The following is a 27831-nucleotide window of genomic DNA, read 5'->3' on the forward strand; positions in this document are numbered from 1 at the left end:
ACACACAGTGACAAAAACAAAGATACAAAGATCCCCCATATAGCCTTAGACTGTAGGGGCAAGTGCTGTTAGCGAGCACCTATGAAGGCCTGAACAGTACACGAGGGGGTGGGCGGCCAGCACCACGCCCGACCGCCTTTGTCTCCCTAGTGGCAATGTTTACACACCGCACCAGGTACTCATTTTAGGCTGAGTCGACCTAAGGGAAGCCCGGGACCGGTTCAGATAATCGTCACTGGTGTTGGCCGTGAGCGGGAATCGAACCCGGGTCGCCAGGTTCATAGTGCAGCGCGCTAACCGCTACACTATCGCTCCCCACACACAGTGACACACAGCGACACACACAGTGACACACAGTACACACACACAGTGTATACACACAGTGTACACAAACACAGTGACACACAGTGTACACACACACAGTGTACACAAACAGTGACACAGCGACACAGTGACACACAGTGACACGTGGTGTCAATAAAGTTACAGACACCACGTGGTGTCAATAAAGTTACAGTAACTGCGTGGTGTCACTAAAGTTACAGCCACCACGTGGTGTCAGTAAAGTTTACAGCCACCACGTGGTGTCAATAAAGTTACAGCCACCACGTGGTGTCAGTAAAGTTTACAGCCACCACGTGGTGTCAGTAAAGTTTACAGCCACCACGTGGTGTCAATAAAGTTACAGCCACCACGTGGTGTCAATAAAGTTACAGCGGCCTAGAGGGGCGGACCGCGAAGCCTCCTCGGCGAAAACTTCGTGCCGGTAAAACCCCTCACACCCCTTAGGCAGGGATCCCCTTGACCCCTCACACCCCCTAGGCAGGGATCCCCTTGACCCCTCACACCCCCTAGGCAGGGATCCCCTTGACCCCTCACACCCCTAGGCAGGGATCCCCCTATGGGCAGTGTTGAGTCTATGGTGCAGTGTTGAGTCTATGGGTAGTGTTGAGTCTATGGTGCAGTGTTGAGTCTATGGTGCATTGTTGAGTCTATGGACAGTGTTGAGTCTATGGTGCAGTGTTGAGTCTATGGTGCAGTGTTGAGTCTATGGTGCAGTGTTGAGTCTATGGTGCAGTGCTGAGTCTATGGGTAGTGTTGAGTCTATGGTGCAGTGTTGAGTCTATGGTGCAGTGTTGAGTCTATGGGCAGTGTTGAGTCAGTGGGCAGTGTTGAGTCTATGGGCAGTGTTGAGTCTGTGGGCAGTGTTGAGTCTATGGGCAGTGTTGAGTCTATGTTGCAGTGTTGAGTCTATGGTGCAGTGTTGAGTCTATGGTGCAGTGTTGAGTCTACGGGCAGTGTTGAGTCTATGGTACAGTGTTGAGTCTACGGGCAGTGTTGAGTCTATGGGTAGCAGTGTTGAGTCTATGGTGCAGTGTTGAGTCTTTGGTGCAGTGTTGAGTCTATGGTGACGTGTTGAGTCTATGGTGCAGTGTTGAGTCTATGGTGCAGTGTTGAGTCTATGGTGTAGTGTTGAGTCTATGGTGACGTATTGAGTCTATGGTGCAGTGTTGAGTCTATGGGCAGTGTTGAGTCAGTGGGCAAACGTACAAAATCAGCAGGGGATCAAATACTTTTTCCCTCACTGCAGTAGAGACGATGAGACGATGGGGTGTATCTACTTCATGTAGCAGAAGGTTTCAACGAGAACTGTTTGGTTTGATCAATTAATGCGGTTGAATCAGAAATGATTTTGTTGGATTGTATGACGAGGCTGTTGGTGGGATCTCTTTTTATTTTTGTATAGCTACCATCGTTGAGTAATTCTTGAATTTTGTTGTTATATTGTATTTTATCCACGATGACAGTGGCATTGACCTTGTCGGCTGAGAGGATGACAATGTCATCCCTCTTTTTTAATTCATATAATAATCAGATTTGATTATTTTTATATATTTATTCTTATTTAAAAATAATCAAATTTGATTAGTTACATACTAAAGGAAAATTTATTTATTATTTAAAATAATCAAATGTGATTATTTGTAAGTTTTATTAATTATTATTATAAAATAATAAAATTTGGTTATAAAGAAAGGCGAAATTATTAATTAAATATTTCTGCCTTGATTTATTATGTTAAAGTGATCGAAATTGGGCAATTATTTCATTATTTATTAATTATTATTTAAAATAATCCAATTTGATTATTTTAACTTATAATGGATATTCATTTATTATTTAAAAAAATAATCAAATTTTACTATTTTAATTTATAAATTTTTACTTATTTAATCTTATTTTTAAAATAATCAAATTTGGTTTTTATTTATTCTTATTTAAAAGTAATCAAATTTGATTATTTTTAATTTATTTTTATTTATTTATAATGATTTTACAATAATCAAATTTGAGTATTTTTATTTATCATTTTTATTATTATTTATTTAATATTATAAAAATATAATCAAATTTAATTGTAGTCTGAGTCCGACCTAGGGGGAGGCCCACGACTGCTTCAGATCTCCGTCGCCGGCCCCAGTCGGCCGAGAGAGGCGTCACGTGACGAGTGGCTGTGGGGTCACACCAAGCCGCGCGAACATCGCCAGAGGACACATCGATCCGAGAATCGATGTCACGCGTTGGAATCGCCCCGCCGCCGCCCGCTGCTGCTGACGCTCGGCGATCCGCGCGGGCGTCGGTTTCGAGCGACAGGATCGCAAATCGATTCCCTCCGGCGCTCTACGCCACCACGACGATGTCGACCACTGCCGCCGCCTCCTCCCCCCGGCACGCGGCCAAGCGCCTGGGAGTCAATGGCGAAGGCAACGACCGCGTCCAGGCGGGCGCGATGGTGAGCATCAGTGACGAGCGACTTGACGAGGTGTTTTTATAACGAGAAGATGTTTCTTTTACTCCTCCTCGCCCAGAGCCTCGTTGTGAGGCCTGGGCCAGAGGCTTCACTCAGGCGACGTGCCACCACCACCACCAGCCGTGTTTATATTATTTAACGTGATTGTTTAGCTTTGTAACTCGCACATTCCAGTGCCGTTGCGAAGAGCTTCTCGTTGTTGGTGTTGGGGATGGACCACGCGGACCACAGCATCGCTAGGCTCTGCTTACGTTCAGTAAAACGCGTTTTGGTAAACGTGGATTTCGTGTTCGTTAACACTTTGGGCTATTTCCAGTGTAATTTTTTTAGACGGCGTTTTCTCTTCTAAGGGTGTGTATTCTCTTTGCACTGAACGTTAAAATACTAAAATAATAAAAAAATATAAAACAATAAAAACATTCGTGATTGCAGTAATTCATATTCTTAGCTCTTTCGGTAAAGTCACGTTGAAGGGAAACAATAAAGTAATAAAATATATATAAAACAATAAAAAATATCACTATTGTTTTATATATATTTTTATATTTTATTGTTTCCCTTCAACGTGACTTTACCGAAAGAGCGAAAAATAAAAAACATTGCCTACCAGGAGAGATTCGTTCATGAGGCTATCCACATATACAACAAGCACAGAGACAATTTCAACCGAGAAGATGGATTCTGGCTTAGAAATCACTGGAAGGATTTGATAAATCATTTCGGGTCTTAATTGATTGTTCACGCATATGGTGACTTTCAGACCGCATCCATTATTTTCCTCTCCCCCCTCTTTTCCGAACATAGATGGACTCATATTCTTAGTTTTTTCGGTAAAGTCACGTTGAAGAGAAACAATAAAATAATAAAATATATATAAAACAAACAAAATTCTCACGACGTTTCGACCATAACGACCATTTGAGTTATGGTCGAAACGTCGTGAGAATTTTTTATTGTTTTATATATATTTTATTATTTTGTTGTTTCTCTTCAACGTGACTTTACCGAAAAAACTAAGAATATGAATTACTGCAGTCACAAAAGCTTTAAATCAAAATAGATGGACTCGTCCATCTGAATAACTGCCAAATCGCTCTCCGTGGTGCTGACGTTAAAAAAATAAAAAACGCCACTTTTTTTCAAAATTTCTTGCTGTGGTTTTCACACCTGATGATGATTGCTCGTGTTGCAGTCGAAACGTCGTGAGAATTGTATTGTTTTATATTTTTATTATTTTATTGTTTCCCTTCTACGTGGTGACTTTACCGAAAGAACCAAGAATATGAATCCCTGCAGTCACGAAAGCTTTAAATCAAAGGTTAAAATACTAATGAAGTTAAAATACCAATGTGTTAAATGTCCCACGCGATGGCGTCGTAGGGTAGCTCTTCGACCCTCCCCAATATGTTTAAACACTTTGTGGAATAATAAAACTTTACAGCGTCTACAAAAGCGCACCTGGCGGTGGGGGATGCGAGTTCCAGAGTTTATAACTCGAGGGCCGTTTAGATTTAAAGTTAAACTCGCGAACGTTCTTAGCGATTACTGAAATGGCACTGAGCTATGGCCACTTTTTTGCCAAACGGATGGAGATTTAAAAAGCCCTTTAATGCAAGTGTCTGCATCTGCTCCGATATCACTTGCCGGCGATGTCAGCCGTGGCTCCGCAAACGAACTTGTATCTCCCGGTTCATAGTGGAACGCGCGTTGAAAGCACTGCACCACTTTACCATGTCTGTCTGAAATGTTTCGCTCCGGATGACCGCTGCAAAGTATGATCTGTGTTTTTATTTAGCGTGCTGATCTTAAAGGTGCATTGAAAAATGTGATACTCCGGCTGATGCTCCTGTTGTTGTGGAGTGACTCATGCAGCCAGCTGTGGCTCTAGGGTTTGGTGTTACATGTTGTTTATGTGGTTTATTGTTAAACATTCGGTCACAGTCCCCGTGATCACTGTTACATTGCATTTATGGCTTTATTTTGGTGATTTTGAAAAAGTTTTATGGTTTGGCCATGTTTTGTTGTAGTACGGAGTTAGACTGATGTCCTTAATCTTAGTTGTCTTGTGGTTGTTGTTATTTGACTTGCATCCCACTGGGATTTTTGCACACAACGTTGGTGTACGGTGCTATTTCAGGAATATTTTGATGTTTTTTTTTTAACTGGATTTTCTGTTTGCACAGTCACACGTAGTCACTTTAAGATGTTTTTCTTGGTCGTGTTTTTGTTTTTTTGTTTGTTGCGGTTGCACCTGATTCAAGAGCCGAATGGCTCACAGGGCTATACCAAATAAATGAAACTGAAAACTGTCTTCTCGGTATAGGAGGAAACAACAGCTTTGCACAATAGTCGTGTTGAGTTTGCTTCCTTGCCGACGTGCACAGGACACGTTTGAGGACCCACACAAGCCCCCACCGTCGGCTGTGGTTCACGTGCGGGGACTCTCGGACACAGCCCTCGAGTCGGACCTCGTGGAGGCCGTGCGGCACTTTGGCCTAGTCAGGTGACCAGTCGGTGGTGACCGTTGCCCGCATGGGGAAGGAAGCTGTATTATTATTGTTATTATTGTTGTTTACCAAAAAAAACAAAGATTTATTCCTGCAGTCACGAAAGCTTCGAACCAAGTTTAAACCGCCTCTACGGGGAGGTATAAGGTCTGTATCTTTGTCTCTGTCTTTGTGTTGTCTTGTGTTGTCTGTGTGTTGTCTCTGCTTGTGTATCTGCCTTTGTGTCTGTGCTTGGATTTGTTTATCTGTGCTGTCTCTGCCTGTGGGTAGGTCTTGGTGCTTCCGAATGTTAGCTGCCGTGCTCCACTTTGCTCTATGCATACCTCATGCTAAAATGTCCCATTGTCTCTCAGCCTTGCCTTCTCATGCAAATATGTCCCATTGTCTCTCAGCCTTGCCTTCTCTGCCTATTTAAGACGACTTCATTGTGTGCTTGTACCTATGCTGGTCCGCTCTACTTGAATGTCTGTGTGTGTGTGCCGTCTGTATCTTAAATTTCATACTTAACTTGCAATTTAGCAATCTTTGAAATAACGTAATCAACCAGGCTTTGCGTTAATTGTGTTTTGACCGACCGTCTGTGTTGCTTCATATGGTTTCCAAATTCTGCTAAACTCTTGTCTGTTTGGTATGCTTCTCTCTCTGTGTCCCCTATTGTGTCGGTGTTAGTTCCCCCTACTTGGGTGTCTGTATATACATCTGAGGTTATGTTTCCCCTCTCTCGTAAATTTAGCTCTTCTTTACCTGATGATGGCTGCTTGTGTTGTAACCGAAACGTCGTACGCTATTATGTTATTTTATTATTTCTTATTTATACGTGACTTTACCGAAAAAAACAAAGATGATTGTTATTATAGTTATTATTATTGGTGTTATTATTGTTGTTATTATTGTTGTTATTATTATTGTTGTTATTATTGTTGTTATTGTTATTATTGTTGTGGTGGTGTTTGCGGACGTGGAGTGAACGTAGACCTTGGAAATTCGAGTATTACCAATTTTCGGTTCAACAACTCAAGAAATTGCATAACACGAAAATACTCGATGGTTCTTAAGCACGGGGTGGGAGATGCCCTTCCTGGGGGTGCAAGACATGCCAGATTATTTTTTACAAGGTAAATCATCGAAACACATTGAGCACGGGCACGTAAGCACCGCTACTTTGTTCCATCAAACCTCTAAATTAATAAACATTGTACGTTTAAAAAAAAAATATTGAGAACCAAAGGGGGGGTGGCAAGGCTGCAGGTTAAAGCTCAAGAACCACTTCCGTAAATAAAAAGTCGTGGCCGCGTGTGGCGGTGGACGAGAGGGCGCGGCGTTGCCCACGTCACGGCGTGATCGGCGACGCCGTGCGTGGCTTACTCGGGGCCTTTACAGCCTGAAGTGACCAACCAAAAACCGCTTCATCTTCTTTGGGGTTCTTTCGGTAAAGTCACCACGGCGTAGAATGAGAATAAAATAATAAATCGATCAAAATTAAAATAACACGATAAAATTCTCACGACGTTTCGGGCCACAACACAAGCGGCCTTCATCAGGTGAAGGGACGAGACTGCCAAACTGAAATAGGACAGTCTCGTCCCTTCACCTGATGAAGGCCACTTGTGTTGTGGCCGAAACGTCGTGAGAATTTTATTGTGTTATTTTATTAATTTATTATTTTATTCTCATTTTACGCGACTATACCGGAAGAACCAAAGAAGATGAATCCTTGCAGTCACGAAAGCTTTAAATCGAAACAAAAACCGTTTGTTTTTCAATTTCCCCAAGTCACGAATTCCCTCCGAATTAAAGTGCCGCTGCTGCTTTTGTTGTGCCGTCTGACAAAAGCGGCACACGTTCAACTGCGATTAGTAACCGTGTTAAAAATTAATATCTCGTATTGAAATGGTGCACACACGTACCTTGTTTATGTACGTTTGAAGAGGCTTCGTTTGTCAGGTGATACATCGACAGAAGAAGACTACATTACCCTCAAGATGTATTTTAAATATAATTATATTCTTACAGTACATTCAATTCCAACGTACTACACTGCCAAACTGAAATGGGACGTAGCATCTAACCTGCATCCAACCAGTCTCCACTCCGTTGCATGCATTGAAACATTTCTTGAGATCAAATGAGGTGACTTGGAGCAGACCAACCTCGTGTTTAACATTAACAACAGGCATGCGTTTTAAAGTCGGCCACATCTTTGAATAACGGCACTCGTTTGAATCGCTCCCTCCGTGCAGCTTCGTGGTGATGATACCCAAGACGCGGCAGGCGCTGGTGGAGTTTGAAGACCCGGAGAGCTCCCGCAGCTGCGTCGACTACTCGTCCAAGGGCTCCGTCTACGTGTGCGGGCAGCCGGCCTACTTTAACTTCTCTACCAGCCAGAAGCTTTGGCGCCCTGGCGTCCCGGGGGACAACGGCAACAGCAACCACATCCTGCTCTTCACCATTCTCAACCCCATCTACCCCATCACCACGGTGGACATTGTTACACTTACAGCAGCTGGACATTAATGTGTGAATAGTTTGTCGGGTGTGCCACGCACACACGCGCATGTTTCATTTATACGAGTGAAATTATGTCCGTTTTGGATTACAGTGAATGGCTTTGCTAAGGAAATTACATTGATCCTTTGGTTCATTTGAGGCAATTGAAGTCGTGTTTTTTGTTTGTGCTTTGAAGTCTACCAATGGCATTGAATAAAAAACAATATATAGACCTAATGTTGATTTTGGAAAGCGTTGATGTCCTGTATGGCTCGATCTTAAAAATTCACTGGAAAAAAAGCTTTTCAAATTTACTTGGTAATGCGTGCAAAATCACCTCGCTGCATTTGTGTGCTCCATGTGGTCCTGCAGGATGTGCTTTACAACATTTGCAAACCATTTGGGCCTCTGCAACGCATTGTTATCTTCAGGAAGAATGGCCTGCAGGCCTTTGTGGAATATCCTTTCAACGAAATGCATAACCGTAACGATATGTCCGCCATTCACGTAATTTTACGTGTTATTTTGGAGATGCTAAATGTATTGTTTTTAAAATGAAATGGTCGTGTTTTCCTTAATTTTTGGCCACGTTTGTTTCGGTTGAGAGCGCCGAGAGAGCGAACTCATCTCTGAATGGAGCGGACATCTATTCGGGCTGCTGTACTCTTATAGTGGACTATGCAAGGGCAAGTACAACCGATACTTTGTACATTCACAAGTGTGTGCACCACAACCTGGGTTTTTTCACCCGCAGACCAAAGATTTCATTTAATATTCTGAATTGACCACTTTGGTGAGCAAATAATGCTGAATACACACGGCAATTCATTGCTAGATGAGGGCTTCCGCACTCGATGCCTGTTGTGGGGGTTATTTGACTTGTGTGCGGGGTAAAGGAGTGTAGCATATATTGTGGCAGCATAGAAATACAATGCACCCAATGGATTTTACAGCTGCCCACCACACAGCCCCACAACCTACAACAACCCATTGTGCATGACGGGCATCCTTGCCATTGTCTAAAGTCAAACTTTTCCCAATTGATATTACCGTGTGAGGGTGGTTCTTATCTGAGCCAGTGCCCTGAGCCAGTTAATGGAAAATTCGCATCCAGTGGGAAGGGTAGAGTTGGTTTTCAATTCGATTTTATTTGGTGACGGGTGATTAACATTCAGCCATAGGCTGCTTTGCGAGACCTGCAGAGTACCTGAGGGGAGATGTTACATTGTTAGCAGGAAATAAAATTACAGAACAGTAATAACGAATGCATCATTTTCATAACGGGGTTATGGCACTTCAACATTTTTGAGGTATACGATCAAGGCTAACGCTTTACAGTACACGAGGAACACTGCAAATAAATAATACCGAGTTAGGCAGAGCATGCCAAACTTATGTGCGATTAAACAAGTTTGGAATTTAAATAGGCCACCGAGGGATAGCGATTTTTATCTGCAAACACGAAGGGAGCTTGTTCCAACGAAGAGGGATAATCAACACGTGATCTTAAAAAAAAAAACTGGTGGCAGAAGGCCACTGTTTTCCCACAACTCCGATAAGCACGCTTTTGCTACGTACGGTGCGAAAGTTTAGCTTATCGTTGACTTGCTACGTGTGGCAGCTCTTATTCATTCATCTCCCAGGAAGTTAAGGGTTGCGTTAAGTACCTCGGCTTTACCGCAAGTTGCGTGCCGTAATTGTCTCAGGGGTAATGACCGCTTAATAATTATTAAGCTTGTAAATTTTAAATGGTTCTAAAGTTTCGATTTAAAGCTTTCGTGACTGCAAGGATTCATCTTCTTTGGTTCTTTCGGTAAAGTCACCACGTAGAATGAGAATAAAATAATAAAATAAAACAATAAAATTATCGCGACGTTTCGGCCACAACACAAGGTCGGGATGACAGGTTTGTTCCTTTCACCTGAAGAAGGCCACTTGTGTTGTGGCCGAAACGTCGTGAGAATTTTATTGTTTTATTTTATTATTTTATCCTCATTCTACGTGGTGACTTTACCGAAAGAACCAAAGAAGGTTCTAAAGTTATATAATTTTTTCCCAGCATCTATGCCCTATATGCTGGCCACGAATAATGTTTATCTTTTCCCCCTGCTGTGTCCTCTTTACAGGCGACGCGTCTGAATGTGTTTAAAAATGACTCTGAGACCTGGGACTTCACCAACCCTGGCCTCAAGCAAGGTAAGACCAATATTGAGCATATCAGAGCCGCGCTCTCTCGACAGCTGGTGGTGGTGAGCCCTCGGGTGTGTGGGGGGGGTGACGTTTTTAACGCAAGGGCTGGGGGTGTGCACGGCGTGATGAAACAGGCATTGACTTTCTGTACGCGGCCGGCTTTGCCGTGTTATACTTGAAGATCAGTGGCCAAGTAGAGGGGGAAGTTTGGAGCGTTCTCAAGAGGATAATGCAGCTTCTGCACTTGAGATTTTGGTTGCAGAAAAATGTCACACCTGCAGACACTTGGTTGTCTTGAAGCACATTGGTGTACTGTTTACAATCTACAGAACTTGGTCGTTGTCACAGGAAGTTATTTGAAACGCCATTCCCCTCTTTTGTATCAATCATGCAATCACTGCAATTGTGTAGAGCTGGTCAAGGTTATTTTCGTTTATACCTATCTTCTCCATATATATAAAAGGCAAAGTTGTGAATATGTGTGTCTGTTCAAAATGTTTAGCGTACTTCCCGACATGCAACAAACTGGAAATTTGCCATGTGGGTACTTTCCAGACTGTACACCGTGCAAACATTACACAAATACACTTTTGTTTTTTTTGGGGGGGGGGGGGAGCTCGATAATGCATTTATTTTTTGCACGGCAAGTGAGCTGTGACGTCAAATCTGTCACGTGACCCGTAGTGTAGCGGTTAGCGCTACGCTGCGCTACGAACCCGGCGACCCAAGTTCGATTCCCGCTCACCGCCACCAACTTTCACTGGCATATTTGAGATGCCAACTTTCACTGGCATATTTGAGGTGGACATTGCACGTTGCGTTTTTATATTTTGTAGGGTTGAGAAACCTTGACTGCGTTATGTGGTGTCTGGGTACTAAGCGGAGAAGCTTAGAGGATGTCAGAAAAGCCGATATTTACGATTGAAAATATCACTTATTATAAAGTAACCCTTTTAATTTGGTACGATTGAACCTGAACAGGAAAATGGTATCTTTGTCCCGAGTACATTGTGTGTACGCACAGATATTAGTTTCCGAAGAGGTAAGTCTTGCCACTTTATCAAGGGAGCTTCAGGGACACGGTGCGGTTTGATTTTATCGCCAAATTTTCGTAAACGTTTCAAAGGGTATTTTCCTCACTCCCAACATCAACGCTACAAGGAGCATCTGCGAGCATTGCCGCACACAGAAGCACACGGAGGCAATTTGCAAGCAACACACGAGCAATCAAGCGCCCGGCAGCCAACAGCCACCGACGTGAACGGCGACGACACGAACGGCGACATTGGCGACATCCTCGTCGGCACTTGGGAGGCACCGGGGACCAAGCAACCAACATGCCGCCGCCGCTGTGACACGCACGGCCGACCCGCGCCCCCCCACGCCTGCAGCGCCACGTCACGGAACACTCGGCGCAGCACGCCGCGTCCGCTGCACCGCAACCGCCACGTGCCGCTTGGCAGAGGCCATCGGATAACCCGCGTCCAGCCGCAGGCACCGGGGGACACGGCGCTGACAGACCGGCAAAGCACCGGCACCACCGCGAAGAAGCCGGGAGCGACGAAAGCCCGCATTCACCGCGAACGGGACTTGGAAATAAGCCGAACGGAACGCGTGCCGATGCGTTTGGGGCTTAAAATCGCTCCGTTGGTGAGAATTTACCTCGACGCTCGTACGTTTAGACTGCCTTGCTAAAGTTTTGTTTGCAAACGAGGCTTTTGACATTGCAGATGCCAGACACAACGCATTTCGCATCGGTTTATAAGCGGCGATCTTTTTCATTTTAAAGGTTTGTAAGGCCCCGTCGCCCACTTAAGTGTCCCAATTTTAAGCCCCAAACCAAAAAGGGTCGCCGGAGAGCGAGAGGTGCGGTGGCACGGACAACGCGGGGGGGGTCCATTTGTGCCGAGCGTGACTGCTGTTGGCGCAGGAAAGAAGCCGGCCTTTCTGTTGCATCCTCCTCGCGATGGGTTGTCAGCCGCCGCCCGACTCTGGGCAACTTTGTGTTCCCGTCGAAGTGTAGACTGGGTAAGAAACGAGCGGGCATCGCAGGCGGCAACCACGGACACTCGCTGACGCCGCACCTCGGAACAATTTGTCGCGTGCATCTGTACACCTCCAATAAATTTTGTTTTTTCTTCTTCTTGCGATGAGCGTTTCTTTACGCGCTGTATTTTGTATGGTGCTCGTTATTTATGTTGCACCGTGTGAAATCTGCATTTTAAAAATACCGCCAATTGTTTTTATCGACAGACGCAGCGCGCCCCCGTGTGGAGTGTGCCCGGAATTTCTTAATGTGTTGGTCATGTGAATGTTCTGGGTGCAGAATGCATTTTTTGGATTGTCCTTATTTTGTGCAGCAATGAGCGCTTATGTTTCCCGTGGGTGAATTTGGTGATCGTTTTTTTGTTGTTTTCAGAGGACAATGCAGTGATGCCAGCGAAGCAAACGTCTCTCCTTGGCGACCATCCCAAAGCACACGCTTGCGGTGGTGGCGACTGTGGAGGTAATCCCCTTGTTGCGAATGCTATAATTTCGGTTTCCTTCAGCTTGCTGTCAGATTGAAAGAACCTGCTGCCTGTTGAGAACATTTCTTATTTGGAATTAGTGTTAAGGTGCATCCTAAAAACCTTTTTTTGCGATTAACAATTGCAACGTATGAGTTGCTTTGTGTTTTAAGAGACGATATTTCCAATAGCTATCAGATGTATTGGGTATTTAAAACAAGCTATGCTGAATAAGAGGTCTAGCTTGGTGGCCCTCAACCTAAAATAAAAACTAGTTTAGTCTATTCCCTAGGCAACTGAGTCTTCTGGACCAATGTTTTCCAGTGTCTCCAAGGAGTAGAGTGGTGATTCCTGGGTTACCTGACCTTATAGGAAAGGGCACACGTGTGTAAGATGATGGCTGTCATAAATCTGTTTTTCAGAGAAGTTTAGAGAGTTTCAGCTAGTTCACGATGCGTTTCCCCCTCTTGTGTGTTTGCGTCACAGGCCACCAGCAGCCACCACCACCGGGCGTCGACTACGGATCTGGCGGCGACGGCATGGGCGGTGGGGGAGGAATGGGCATGGGAGTAGGCATGGGCAACCAGGTTGGGCCCCAGGGTGGTACCCAGGGCCAGCACGTGCAGGCCATGATGAACCAGCAGGCCGACAACAAGGTCCTCATTGTGTACGACTTGGACGCCGAACGCTTCAACTGCGACCGCGTGTTTAACATCCTCTGCCTCTTCGGCGACGTGGAGAAGGTGCCTTCGCTGGGTGTTGCGCGCACCTGCTTTGAAATGAGTCCCCGTTTTTTTTCTTCCAAAGGTTCAACCGCGGTGCAATGCGTACGCACGCGTGTGGTGCACGTCGTGCGCTGATCGTGTTATATAAAGTGGGAGATTCACACGACCAAATTTGTTCACCGATTGACAACATACACATTTGGTCATTTTCTTTACAAAAATGTACCCAATGCGAAGTGTTCTTTGTGCATGTTTTCTAATGGCCCCTCGGCCAACACTTCACATTTCAACAATGCGTTACAACGAAACTTGTAGATATTTTCGTGCAAGATTGCGCGATGCTGAACCATCTTACGGGTTGTTATTTTTGTAGGTTAAGTTCCTGAAGAGCAAGCCGGGAGCCGCCATGGTCGAGATGGGAGATCAGTACGCCGTGCACAGGGCGGTTTTTCACCTCAATATGTCTCAGATCTTTGGAAATAAAATCAACCTCTGGTGAGCCTTTTTGTTCCCGTGTTAAATTGGTAAATGTAACTCGTCATATCCTGTTAATGTAATTGGATACTGCTTTCCATTTAGAGAAGACAACTTTAGTAAATATTTAGTGCAAGTGACTAAATTTTAGGACGGTGAAAAAGAGAGCTGATGAATACCGTGAACGAAACACTTGTCACACAGCTCACGAGGACCCCGGTGACTTGCTGTCCAGAGCCTTTATTGAAGTGGCGAACATGAAATTTGGATTCTAGATTTGAAGCTTTATGGGGAGGGCCTTTATTGAAATAGCGAACGTGAAATTTGGATTCTAGATTTGAAGCTCTACGGGGAGGGCTTTCACCTATCTGTTAGAGCTTTCAACAGACAACGGGACAAGAAGTCAAAGCTCATCAAGACGCTGACCTTCCTCAAAAGATGCCGCGACAACAAGCTTAAAGGACGCGACCTGGGCTTGCTGTCTTCACTCCAACGCTGTCCTCTGGACAGTCCGGTCCCTTCACCTGATGAAGGCCACTTGTGTTGTGGCCGAAACGTCGTGATTTTTTGTTATTTTATTTTTTACCCACGTGACTTTACCGAATCGAACAAAAGAGCACGTGAAATTTGGAACGTGATAAAATAAAAACAGTTTCTTCGCGCTATTCCCTCCCTTCCGCCCTCGTCTCGGCAGCGTGTCGAGGCAGCGGTCGATTGTGCCGGGCCAGGCGTTCGAGCTGCTGGACGGCACCGACAGCTACAGGGACTACGCAGGTTCTCACAACCACCGCTACGCCAACAGCGAGAAGGCGGCGAAGAACCGCAACCAGCGTCCCACCGCGGTGCTGCACTTCTTCAACGCGCCCACGGACATCACGGCCGAGATGTTCGCGCAGGTCCGTGCCCCCGCCGCCCCTTCAGCCTGCTGCCAGCAGCGCAGAAGGGGAGCGCGTTCGGTTTCTTTAAAAGTTTTCCCAGGTGAAGCTTTTATAAATATTCAAGTCCAAAGTTTGCACGTGAAACAATCCTGGGTTTTTAAGATGAGCCTATTGATGTTGTGGAGTTTGTGGTGGCCAATGACACGTTTCCTGTGACGGGACAAATGTAAAATGGTGTAATGTAGTTTCCTTTCAGCGGTTAAAACATAAGATGTATAAATAATGCAGTCGATGTTCCAAAGGGACTTTTTTGTTACAGACTAGACAACACCTCGCGTTAATTTGTCCTGTTTAATACATTACGATTCATATTCATTCGTATTCGAAAGGTTTATATTTAAGTCTTTGGACATTGTTTCTGCAAATGGTTGCATTCCCCCTGAGTCTATGCTTGGTGTTCACAATAATCTGAGCACTTTAAAAGACTGCTCCAAAGCTGGCGAATGTAAATTTAAAAATGGACAACGGGATTTGTGCCTGCAATTAAAATGACATCTCCCGAATGCTTTACCGGTGCACGTTAACTGTTACCAACTATAACGTGAACGCCGCCCGTTCTGTCCCCGCAGCTGTGCGACGAAATGTCGATTGCGAGGCCCCGCTCTTTCAAAGTGTTTTCTGGAAAAAGTAAGTCCCGCAAAGTATGTTTATTATTTATCTTACGTGTCATGGCACAGAATAAATCGTGTACTGTATTCTCCATGCAATCGTCGCTTGATTTACAGCACGACACCAGATGATCTGCAACGTGTGCTATGAGGCCATGCTCAAGAAACCCTGTGAGAAATTCTCTCCCGAGAGCAATCCTTGCTATTCACTCGCGCCCAGGCTGACTGGACCGTGTTAGCGTAGCCAAGGCATCGGACTGAAGCCTTCCTGCTGCAGAAATTCACCGACGACTGACACCACCCTTTAAACACGGCAAAGGGTTTCATATTCTTGGTTCTTTAGGTAAAGTCACATAGAAGGGAAACAACAAAATAATAAATATATACAAACACAGACAATTTCAACCGAGAAGATGGATTCTGGCTTAGCAATCATTGGAAGGATTTGATAAACCATTTCGGGTCTTAATTGATTGTTCACGCTTACGGTGGCTTTCAAACCGCATCCATTATTTTCGTCTCCCCCCTCCTCTTTTCAGAACATAGATGGACTCGTCCATCTGAACAACTGCCAAATCGCTCTCCGTGGTGCTAACGTTAAAAATAACCGCCACTTTTTTCAAATTTTCTTGCTGTGGTTTTCACACCTGATGATGATTGCTTGTGTTGCAGTCGAAACGTCGTGATAATTTTATTGTTTTATATTTTTATTATTTTATTGTTTCCCTTCTACGTGGTGGTGACTTTACCGAAAGAACCAAGAATATGAATCCCTGCAGTCACGAAAGCTTTGAATCAAAATGGTGAAGGGCGTTGCGTTTTACACGACCCAAATGACTCCATGAGCGACGGTCCGTCCACGTGTCCAGCCGATAGGAGTGTGTCCGGCCTGACGGAGTGGGAGACCAAGAACGATGCCATGGAGGCTCTGGCGTGCATTAACCATCACCCCCTGAAGAACGCAAGTAAGTTGTGGGGTGTTGGCCATTTGTGTTGGTGCGATGACATTGAAGCGGTGCTGCATTATCGGCAAATCTTTGGTCGTACGCTCTGTTGAGCACCTAATGTTCAGATTTGGGGGGGGGCGCTTGTTATTACCATAGCACCATCTGTGTACACTGGCTGCCTAGCAGCCTTGGGTGAAATTGCAGGAAGTGAAAGCAGTTGTAGATTGTTGTATTATATATTAACAGGTTGTTATTTATGGGCGATTTGGATTTCGTTGTTGTTTGCATGTACAGAATGGGATTGTAAGTTGACATATCCAACCACTTTCACTTATCACAACTCAACGTTATCTTAGCTCCCTGAACGAGTTTGTTGACATCAACAAAGACCCTCCTAAGAATCGCTTCATTGTTTTAAGTTTTTGTGTGCTCCAGTGAAGACGTCATGTGGCTCCCCTGTTTTTATTTTCTCAGATGTTCCATACCTCTACACCCTCAAACTGTGCTTCTCCACTGCCCAGCCTTCATAGAAGACAACTCAACATGTTTCATGCCGTATTGAACGTCGGTGTCAACATCATTGTCACTTTGTGTACTATTTGTGAATGTCCCATCACTCTTGTTGAAAGTTAACCGTGGGTATAGGTCGAAAGTGCAATTTGACGCGTTTACATTTTAGTTGTCATTTTTTGGAGGATTAATTTAGATTTCTATATTGACTGCACCGAAAGATTTTAAAGGTCGCAGTGGAAATGAAGAATGTTGAAATTAAAATAATTATGATTAGTCTCCTTAACCTGCCGAGTTTGTCTGCCGTGTGCATTGCTATTTTGTCCATGAGCCCCAAACCAGATTTCACTTGGCAGTCCTCGGGTGCCGTAACTTTAGCGGCTCCAATTAATTTACAATTTGGGGGGGTTCTCAACTTGCTCATAGCCAAAGTTTTTGCTCCCACCACGAGTGATGCTCCTTTCTTGCTGTAGCCCATGGCACTAATATGCCCATTTAATTTCATAACGGAGAGCTCTGAAATAAATGCCAAAGAGACCCTTTTGGGGGGGGGCTGGTAAAAATATACCCCGACTCATTGAAAATCCCATTGAAAAACATGGGTTGCCATTCTGTACAGTGCGTGTATTTAGCAGGTTAATACGCTTGCAAATATAAACCCCAAGAGAAAATAGAACAGTGTTTGAAAATAAAAGTATGGAGAGATGCATGTTTGACATCGAACTGGAATCGATTGAACATGAGCGTGGAGACATGAAGGAAGTTGGGCATAGGGTAGGTGAGTGACTGTGTGGGTGGCTAGGTGAGTGACTGAGTGTGTGGGTGGCTAGGTGAGTGAATGAGTGTGTGGGTGGCTAGGTGAGTGACTGAGTGAATGAGTGACTGAATGTGTGGGTGGCTAGGTGAGTGACTGCATGAATGAGTGACTGTGTGGGTGGCTAGGTGAGTGACTGTGGGTGGCTAGGTGAGTGACTGAATGAGTGACTAAGTGTCTGTGTGGGTGGCTAAGTGAGTGAATGAGTGAGTGTGTGGGTGGCTAGATGAGTGACTGAGTGTTGGTGGCTAGGTGAGTGACTGTGTGGGTGGCTAGATGAGTCACTGAGTGAATGAGTGACTGTGTCTGTGGGTGGCTAGGTGAGTGACTGAGTGAATGAGTGTGTGGGTGGCTAAGTGAGTGACTGAGTGAATGAGTGACTGAGTGTGTGGGTGGCTAGGTGAGTGTGTTAATGAGTGTGTGTGGGTGGCTAGGTGAATGAGTGACTGAGTGTGTGGGTGGCTAGGTGAGTGAGTGACTGAGTGTGTGGGTGGCTAGGTGAGTGAGTGACTGAGTGTGTGGGTGGCTAGGTGAGTGAATGAGTGACTGTGTGGGTGGCTAAGTGAGTGAGTGACTGTGTGGGTGGCTAGGTGAGTGAATGAGTGACAGTGTCTGTGTGGGTGGGTAGGTGAGTGACTGTGTCTGTGTGGGTGGCTAGGTGAGTGAGTGTGTGGGTGGCTAGGTGAATGAGTGACTGTGTGTGTGTGTGTGCGGCTAGGTGAGTGAATGACTGAGTGTGTGGGTGGCTAGGTGAGTGAATGACTGAGTGTGTGGGTGGCTAGGTGAGTGACTGTGTGGGTGGCTAGGTGAGTGAGTGACTGAGTGTGTGGGTGGCTAGGTGAGTGACTGTGTGTCTGTGTGGGTGGCTTATCAGGGACGGGTCCCGTGTGGCCAGTGGTCAAGACCTGTACCTTGGCTGGGTCAGGTCAGACTAGCCTCCCCTAGGACCCCCTTAGCCGGAGGACCCCGAGACCCTAGCCCAGGAATAGGGCGAGTTAGACCGAAGCCGTACCTCCTCAGCTAGCAGCGGGTGAAGGGGCCGTTACCCCTTCAAGTAGAAGGCTGTATTGTATTGTGTTAAGCACCTTTGTAATAAATAAGCATTGCCTCTACCGATTCGTCTCTACGCTGTCTTAAAGAACCCACTACACATGTACAGGAATAACTCTTACGTCTTTAACCATTGAACTTGTTTTAAATACATATAAAAACTCTAAACATTTATCATGTGCACAGTATCGTAATTAAGGCGGGTACTGATACCCCAATAAAGTGCTCATATTTGGTCAGAGGAAAACCAATGCTCATTCGGTAATGCATCTCCATTGGAAGCATGTTATGATGACCTCCTACAGCGCTGTTTCACGAAGTGTTCCGTTTATCAAGAACGCATCCTGGCTGCCATAAGAGGCACGCAAAAAACTGAAGGCCGCCTGGGATCAAACTTACAAAATAAGCGGATGAGAGCAGGTTGGTGCGCTTTCGGAAAATGTAACTTGATAATGAAACGCAAGACCCAATCTAGATGTGACTCACTTGCAGCACTCCACTGCCCCTACTCCACACCCTCCACTCTCTCCTCCCTGGCTCCTGAACCCCTCTCTTACCTACATAGCCTCTTGTCACAGCAGCCCTTTTGCCCACTTCAGCAATTGTTTTCTTGCTGTGGTTGTCCCACCTGACGGCGGACGCTTGTTGCGTTGCGCCCGAAACGTCGCGGATTTAATTTATTTTATACCTACCACGTGACTTTAACTAAAGAACCAAAGAGCGAGGCCCAATGTTTAGAGCGTTAAAGGGTATGTAAAGCAAGGCCAAAGGCACGTAGAGGCACAACCATAAGATAACATAACACATTCTCCTGCGGAGGGAGGGAGCTGGTTGTAGGAACGTTGGGCTGCTCAGTCAATGGCCAGGGTCAACAATGGCGGCACCACCACGTGGTGCATTCAGCACAATACGCCCGACTGTGAGGGCGGGCGCAAGCCGGCGTGAGTAGGTGAAACGTTGAGTTTTATAAGGGCACCACGGGGTGACCAGCCCCTCCCCACCCAGCCCCACCCCTCCCCACTCAGCCCCTCCCCACCCTCCCCACCCTCCCTCCCCACCCTCCCCTCCCCACCCAGCCACACCCACCCCACCCAGCCCCTCCCCACCCAGCCCCTCCTCACCCTCCCCACCCAGCCCCTCCCCACCCTCCCCTCTCCACCCAGCCCCACCCCTCCCATTTTTGGATGTCACGACGGACGGACACAACAATAATCCCCTGTGGGCTGGTGGTGTAATAACCAGGAGGTTCCTACCAGTATTAACTTTATAACCAAGTGTAAGCCCAGAGTCTCGATGTATTTTATTTCAGTGAGCCCTGGGTCAACACTCATGAAACATCACGAAAGCACAGCAAGTACAAAGCAATTTTAAAAGCAGTTGCAGTAACAGCTAAGAATATATTAGAATACATTTCACAACATTCTACAATTAACATTGCCGAAAAGGTCTAACTAAAATCTGAAAACTCATACTATCTATGCAACAAATCTGAAAAGCGCTCAAATTTATAACATCCAATTTTGGAATTAATAGCTTATTAAAAACCAATAAAATCCTAAGGTTGGGGGTTGACTCAGCCTATGAGCCCTCAAGGGCCAATACAATTAGTACTACTAAGTAGGGAAGTAAACAGTGGTTGTCCTATGGGTCGACTCACACCCATCATTGAAATGTGACATTTCTAACACTGGCTAAGGGCTGTAAACACAACACCATTGAACATTTAAGCAGGACATCAACTTTAACTTGACAATTATAAAAACTGAGTGGGCCAGGATCATGTTTAGATGTTGTGCTTGAAGGATTAGCCAACAATTTGTATTTAAGTTTTGGAACCTGGCATATGAATGTTTCAAGTGCTGGTCTCGTGTAATCCCCCCTGCCAAACACGCACATCTGCACCTCCACAGATGGTGGAGTCCTCCGGCTCGATTCCTCTATAGGGTTTTTTTTCCTCTGCCAGTTTTCTCCCATTACTCTGCACCTCGTTAGGCTCAAGTGAAGCCTCAATCCGGTACGAACTCAGTCAGAACATGGCATGGCCAATATGAACCCTGATGACGACCGCCGCTTGCGCTGCGATTGAAACGTCGTAGGTTTTATTTTTATTCATTTCCTTTTATTATTATTATTTCTATTTTACGTGACTTTACCAACAAATCCGTTGTTAATCCGCCATGGGCGTTGTGAACTTCCTACGTTGCTTTTTCTCTCTGTAAATAAACACCCCAGGGCTCATGTCTGACACGACCATTACTGACGCCCTCTAGGGCCTCTGTTGTAACTGCATGATTGAGTCCAGGGCTTGCCACGAGGTGGCGAGGGCTACCTCTTGTTGTCGAGCTTGTTGCAGCACCGTCGCCATTTCCCCAAACTGCATGGTCAAGCGGATATTGTAGCCTTCGTGACGTGACATGACGGAGGAGCGGAAAGCATCGCACACCTGAGACACCTACAGTGAGGGGAGGGGGGGGGGGCGAAAGGGCAATTTTACAAGCAATAATGGAGGGAAATGTTTTCAATTCCTCATATGATCGTGTTTTGTTTTCGTGGAACTGAACACATTTAAAGGAACATTTTGCATCGGTTTGAAACATTCAGGCTGGCCTTCCTCCAATCCACCCTGCGTTTAACCAGGCTGTGTTGTGAGGAACTCACATGTTCTTGAAAGATCTGGACAAAGTCACGCCAGTGACTTCCTCAATGAGGCTAGACTGTGTGTTAGCTGGGACACATAGCCCACATGCCCAGCCACCGCATGCCCAATCAGTTTCTGTCTAGCCAGAAAGAAGGGACTTGAATGGTCATGGTACAAGCTACAGAACACAGGGGCTGCTGTGGTACAGGAGAATATAAAGCTGATTGGACTTGCCAAGGATTGGTACCAGTGTTGTCAAAATCGGCCTCTGTGGAGGAGGCTCATGAAGGATGCTACTGGGCAGTTAGAGGCAGTCGCTCTGCAAGCATCAATGTAGGGTGGAGGAGCGACGCTCGAGAGTGGAGCAGTGGGCGGCTAAAGCACACAAGTTGGCACAGTGGGGATCACAGGCCATGCATCTGCCATTTACCTCGGTCAGTTAACCCACAATGATCTGGGCCTGTCCAATGACCTCTTGCCTTCGAAACGGGCACCATGGATTCAAAGGCGCAAGCTATTTGGTGACATTACCACCAGTTAGTGGTTGAGCGGTGAATGGCGGCTGCTGTTGTTTTTTTTCTGCCGATTTTTTTAAGTGATAATTTCTGTACTTTCTTTGTTGCTTACTCTTTTGTCAACCTTGGACTCGGGGGATCGATTTTGAATAATGAGACTATCCTGGTTCCTTGAGTTCTCACCTCGTTAAATATTTATTTGAACTAAACTTGAGGGAAACACACATTGTTACGGTAAGTAAATGCGCAACCGGTGGGCTGTAAGTCAAATGCTCTTGGAGTGTCCCACTGAGTGTTTTTTGTTGTTAAATAGCTGGAGATAAGAGATAAAGCGAGATGACAGCCAAGCTCCCCCAAGACAGAGATAACGTGCGTGATGTCACGTAGCCTAATAGCCAATGTGAGGAATCCTGCCGTATGGTGAAAGAGTTGTGTCTAGCTCAGACGTGGGAAAAGTACGGCCCCCTGGGCTTTTTAATCCGGCCCGCCGAACTTGTCCAAATATTATTGTTAAATTAAATTTTACCTTTATCCTGTAATGCCCCCATTTCCCCATTAGATGGCGAACTTTGACCGCGAGTTACGACACGTTTTTGTATTTCATATTCTTAGCTCTTTCGGTAAAGTCACGTTGAAGAGAAACAATAAAATAATGAAATATATATTTAAAAATAAGTAAATTACTGCAAACCGACGCACCTGATGACGACCGTTTGTGTTATGGTCGAAACGTCGTGAGAATTTTTATTGTTTTATATATATTTTATTATTTTATTGTTTCCCTTCAACGTGACTTTACCGAAAGAGCTAAGAATATGAATTACTGCAGTCACGAAAGCTTTAAATCAAAATGTATGTTTTTGTATTGTTTATGTTCGTGCAACTTGTTAAATTGCCTTGCAAACGAATGCTTTGCTACCTGTTAAAGGCCAAATCCTTTCACGTAATGATTTTTAACACGTCATTTATATTTAGTTCACACAAACACTTAATCTGTTCCTGGCCCGGCCTGTCAAATTTTAGAACCCACTGTGGCCCGCGAGTCAACAAATTTTCCCACCCTTGGTCTAGCTGGTAAAAAAAAACGAGTTTGTTGCTACGTGGGTTCCAGGAGCGACCACTGGGTATCTGAAGAGTGCACCTCAAGAACGGTGACTTTCTAAGATCTCAACGGAAGTTGCTTACCCAAATGTAAAAAAGGGAGATCAGTCATCAGATTTGAGTCAGTTTTTTTTTAAAGATACAGCATTTCTTTCACATGTGATCATCATTGATGATTTTTGCCAACCGTTTCCTGAAAATTGCCCTCGTACATTTTGGTCTGAAGGCTCCCCGTCAGGTTTAGTGTTACAACTCTGAGGCTTGTTTCATAAATCCTTCGCACAGTTTCAAAGCCAGAATGAGGGCGCCTAAGGACCCAGGTGTTAAGCCCCAGAGGCTCAAGAGAGCCAGATTAAGGCGACCCTGGGTCGTAGTAACATCCTCTCACCTCGAATAATAGTGAATTCTGGAACTCGTTCAACATCTCCAAGTCCCTGGCGCGTTTATCGTTCATCTCCTGCACCAGTGCTTCCAGCTCGTTTGTCAGATCGTCAGAGGTGGGCCTACCCGAGGGGCTTGAGAGCAGGGTCAAGGCTTCCTCGGCGGCTGAAGATAATTGGGTGGAAGGGTCATAGTTGGTGTTGGAATCGTACCTGGTGTTGGGATTGTGACAGGTGGGAGAGAAAATGTACGAGACACAATGTGATCGTGAATTTCTGTACGGGGAGAATACGATCCACTAGGGAGCACAATGTCCAATAGTGCAAAACTGTTGGAAATTATACTCCCTGAGAAGGTAATTATACTTCACAAAATGTATACTCCCTGGTCAGGAATACATCTTTTTTTTGTATTGCCTAACTGTCGTCTATGACTTTCTATGGCCCTGATGACCACGATCGCCATCATAACCATCCCCATCACGTGCACCATCGTCATGAACATCATCGCCATCACGATCACCACCATCATCACGATCACCACCATCACCCTCACAATCACCACCATCACCACGACCCTCACGATCACCACCATCACTACCACCCTCACAATCACCATAAAGATCTCCAACCATCACTACCATCATCATGATCACCACCAACCCCATCACGATAACCACCCTCACAATAACCACCCTCACAATAACCACCCTCACGATCACCACCATCACTACCACCCTCACAATCACCATAAAGACCTCCAACCATCACTACCATCATCATGATCACCACCAACCCCATCACGATAACCACCCTCACAATAACCACCCTCACGATCACCACCATTACTACCATCCTCACATTCACCATAACGATCCCCAACCATCACTACCATCATCATGATCACCACCAACCCCATCACGATAACCACCCTCACGATCACCACCATTACCACAATCATTACGATCACCACCCATCACTACCACCCTCACAATCACCACCACCAACCCCATCACGATCACCACAGAGCCATCACCGGCTGTCAGAAGCAGCCTTGCTGCTGCTGCCACCACGGCCAAGTTCGTCACCTGACGTGTCCATGGCGAGGCTCTCCCACTGGCGTCCTTCACCCACAAAGACAAACACCGTCACCATCAAGATTCCCTCTCGATGGCGCAGCTGTCAACCCCTCATCAGTTGCCCCTACCTTACAACAGGCCAATTCAGAACTTAATAAAGTATTAAAGCTTTCGTGACTGCATGAAATTACTCATTGGTTTCTTCGGTAAAGTCACGTATGTAGAAATACAAAAAAATTATATTAAAACAATAAACAATCACGACGTTTCGATCACAACGCAAGCGATCTTCATCAGGTGGTATGTGCAATCCAAAGGTTGAACACGAAATTTAACACTCTTCTGAAATTCGTGGTCTGCCAGGAAGTGTCTAACTGTGTTGTTGGCCTGACTGGATGTGCTCCACGTAATGTTGTTTCAGGTTTGTTGAATTCTCCTTACCTCTTGGTGGACTTGTATATGTATTTCTACTCACCGTGTACCTCGTATTTTTCATTCTATCTATGCTGCTATGTGCAATCCAAAGGTTGAACACGAAATGTAACACTCTTCTGAAATTCGTGGTCCGCCAGGAAGTGTCTAACTGTGTTGTTGGCCTGACTGGATGTGCTTCACGTAATGTTGTTTCAGGTTTGTTGAATTCTCGTCTCTCATCTTTTTGCTGTATTTACCTCCGCGATTTGTTCTTGACACCTGATGAAGATCGCTTGCGTTGTGATCGAAACGTCGTGATTGTTTTTTTTTGTTTTAATGTAATTTTATTGTATTTCTTCACGAGTGAGAAACACAAAACATCATTCTAATCTCCCAAGTGAGAGGTTGAGGGATTTGCTTGACCATACTTCACCACCCTGGTCAATGTGTACTGACCATACTTCACCACGCTGGTCAATGTGTACTGACCATACTTCACCACGCTGGTCTATGTGGACTGACCATACTTCACCACGCTGGTCAATGCGACCTGACCATACTTCACCACCCTGGTCAATGTGTACTGACCATACTTCACCACTCTGGTCAATGTGTACTGACCATACTTCACCACTCTGGTCAAAGTGGACTGACCATACTTCACCACGCTGGTCAATGTGTACTGACCATACTTCACCACTCTGGTCAATGTGTACTGACCATACTTCACCACGCTGGTCTATGTGGACTGACCATACTTCACCACGCTGGTCAATGCGACCTGACCATACTTCACCACCCTGGTCAATGTGTACTGACCATACTTCACCACTCTGGTCAATGTGGACTGACCATACTTCACCACGCTGGTCAATGTGTACTGACCATACTTCACCACCCTGGTCAATGTGAACTGACCATACTTCACCACCCTGGTCAATGTGTACTGACCATACTTCACCACGCTGGTCAATGTGTACTGACCATACTTCACCACGCTGGTCAATGTGTACTGACCATACTTCACCACCCTGGTCAATGTGACCTGACCATACTTCACCACGCTGTTCAATGTGTACTGACCATACTTCACCACTCTGGTCAATGTGTACTGACCATACTTCACCACGCTGGTCAATGTGTACTGACCATACTTCACCACCCTGGTCAAAGTGGACTGACCATACTTCACCACCCTGGTCAATGTTGACTGACCATACTTCACCACCCTGGTCAATGTGGACTGACCATACTTCACCACGCTGGTCAATGTGTACTGACCATACTTCACCACCCTGGTCAATGTGTACTGACCATACTTCACCACGCTGGTCAATGTGTACTGACCATACTTCACCACGCTGGTCAATGTGTACTGACCATACTTCACCACCCTGGTCAATGTGACCTGACCATACTTCACCACGCTGGTCAATGTGTACTGACCATACTTCACCACTCTGGTCAATGTGTACTGACCATACTTCACCACTCTGGTCAATGTGTACTGACCATACTTCACCACGCTGGTCAATGTGTACTGACCATACTTCACCACGCTGGTCAATGTGTACTGACCATACTTCACCACTCTGGTCAATGTGACCTGACCATACATCACCACGCTGGTCAATGTGACCTGACCATAGTTCACCACGCTGGTCAATGTGACCTGACCATACTTCACCACGCTGGTCAATGTGAACTGACCATACTTCACCACCCTGGTCAATGTGTACTGACCATACTTCACCACGTTGGTCAATGTGTACTGACCATACTTCACCACGCTGGTCAATGTGTACTGACCATACTTCACCACCCTGATCAATGTGACCTGACCATACTTCACCACGCTGGTCAATGTGTACTGACCATACTTCACCACCCTGGTCAATGTGACCTGACCATACTTCACCACGCTGGTCAATGTGTACTGACCATACTTCACCACCCTGGTCAATGTGGACTGACCATACTTCACCACCCTGGTCAATGTGGACTGACCATACTTCACCACGCTGGTCAATGTGTACTGACCATACTTCACCACCCTGGTCAATGTGTACTGACCATACTTCACCACCCTGGTCAATGTGGACTGACCATACTTCACCACCCTGGTCAATGTGACCTGACCATACTTCACCACCCTGGTCAATGTGTACTGACTATACTTCACCACCCTGGTCAATGTGTACTGACCATACTTCACCACGCTGGTCAATGTGTACTGACCATACTTCACCACCCTGGTCAATGTGTACTGACCATACTTCACCACCCTGGTCAATGTGGACTGACCATACTTCACCACGCTGGTCACTGTGTACTGACCATACTTCACCACTCTGGTCAATGTGTACTGACCATACTTCACCACCCTGGTCAATGTGGACTGACCATACTTCACCACCCTGGTCAATGTGGACTGACCATACTTCACCACGCTGGTCAATGTGTACTGACCATACTTCACCACCCTGGTCAATGTGTACTGACCATACTTCACCACCCTGGTCAATGTGTACTGACCATACTTCACCACCCTGGTCAATGTGGACTGACCATACTTCACCACTCTGGTCAATGTGACCTGACCATACTTCATCACCCTGGTCAATGTGACCTGACCATACTTCACCACCCTGGTCAATGTGTACTGACCATACTTCACCACCCTGGTCAATGTGACCTGACCATACTTCACCACGCTGGTCAATGTGACCTGACCATACTTCACCACGCTGGTCAACCTGCGCAAATATTAAACGCCGTGTATATTACGATGATAAAATAAACATTAGGCGAGTAATTTAAGAGTTGTGTTTAATTAAAAGTTTACCTCACGCGAGCCCCCAGTGCAGCCGTTTTCACTTTTCCCGCCAAAAACAAACCGTCACCAAAACCAACGCCGCAAACTCTTCACGTTCCCACTTGGACGGCTAACTTCAGCTTAATTATTAATTATCTATCACTCGTGACTCACTCTCTCTCTATACACACACACGTGTGTACATGTACAAGATGAGGAGATTATTTACTTTGTTAACAAAACAACCTCGCGGTGGCCTTCAGGGACTGAGAGGCGCTGCCGAGGGCGCGAGGGGGGGTGGAGGCAGCCGGGGCCACGTG

At 45.7% G+C, this 27831-nt stretch overlaps 1 protein-coding gene and 1 long non-coding RNA gene across 8 annotated transcripts; one reads left to right on the forward strand and one right to left on the reverse strand.

Moving 5' to 3' along the window:
* The first annotated feature begins 676 nt into the window (after window positions 1-676).
* LOC142913929 (heterogeneous nuclear ribonucleoprotein L-like) lies at window positions 677-18631 on the forward strand. 6 transcript variants are annotated; one of them, XM_076061042.1, is made up of 14 exons: window positions 677-766; window positions 2424-2824; window positions 5197-5315; window positions 7560-7797; window positions 8179-8264; window positions 8396-8492; window positions 9933-10002; window positions 12416-12502; window positions 12990-13246; window positions 13602-13723; window positions 14397-14598; window positions 15210-15267; window positions 16118-16213; window positions 16670-18631. In XM_076061042.1, the coding sequence occupies exons 2-14, from the start codon at window positions 2573-2575 to the stop codon at window positions 16723-16725; spliced, it is 1740 nt and encodes a 579-aa protein (XP_075917157.1). In that variant the 5' UTR covers window positions 677-766; window positions 2424-2572; the 3' UTR covers window positions 16726-18631. The 6 variants fall into 6 exon arrangements, with proteins under 6 accessions (XP_075917157.1, XP_075917158.1, XP_075917162.1 ...); XM_076061043.1 differs by having other exon boundaries at window positions 2424-2794; XM_076061047.1 differs by lacking the exon at window positions 5197-5315 and having other exon boundaries at window positions 2424-2794.
* LOC142913931 (uncharacterized) lies at window positions 8935-27831 on the reverse strand. 2 transcript variants are annotated; one of them, XR_012934986.1, is made up of 4 exons: window positions 27542-27831; window positions 23212-23416; window positions 20899-21021; window positions 8935-9013 (listed from the first exon to the last, which is right to left on the reverse strand). It is a non-coding gene; the product is annotated as an uncharacterized LOC142913931 (long non-coding RNA). The 2 variants fall into 2 exon arrangements; XR_012934985.1 differs by lacking the exon at window positions 8935-9013 and having other exon boundaries at window positions 19852-21021.

The sequence above is a fragment of the Petromyzon marinus genome, unplaced genomic scaffold (genome assembly GCF_048934315.1).
Source record: "Petromyzon marinus isolate PM22_M1 ecotype Great Lakes invasive population unplaced genomic scaffold, UKy_Petmar_22M1.pri1.0 PM_G_Scaffold_27, whole genome shotgun sequence".
Classification (NCBI taxonomy): Eukaryota; Metazoa; Chordata; class Hyperoartia; order Petromyzontiformes; family Petromyzontidae; genus Petromyzon; species Petromyzon marinus.

What these genes read in the sequence shown, in the direction of transcription:
- LOC142913929 (XM_076061042.1), top strand. Translation starts at nt 2,573, where the DNA reads ATGTCACGCGTTGGAATCGCCCCGCCGCCGCCCGCTGCTGCTGACGCT. An exon ending in GTGACGAGCGACTTGACGAG is followed by an intron (nt 2,825 to 5,196) that starts GTGTTTTTATAA and finishes CGACGTGCACAG; the next exon opens with GACACGTTTGAGGACCCACA. An exon ending in CGGCACTTTGGCCTAGTCAG is followed by an intron (nt 5,316 to 7,559) that starts GTGACCAGTCGG and finishes CCCTCCGTGCAG; the next exon opens with CTTCGTGGTGATGATACCCA.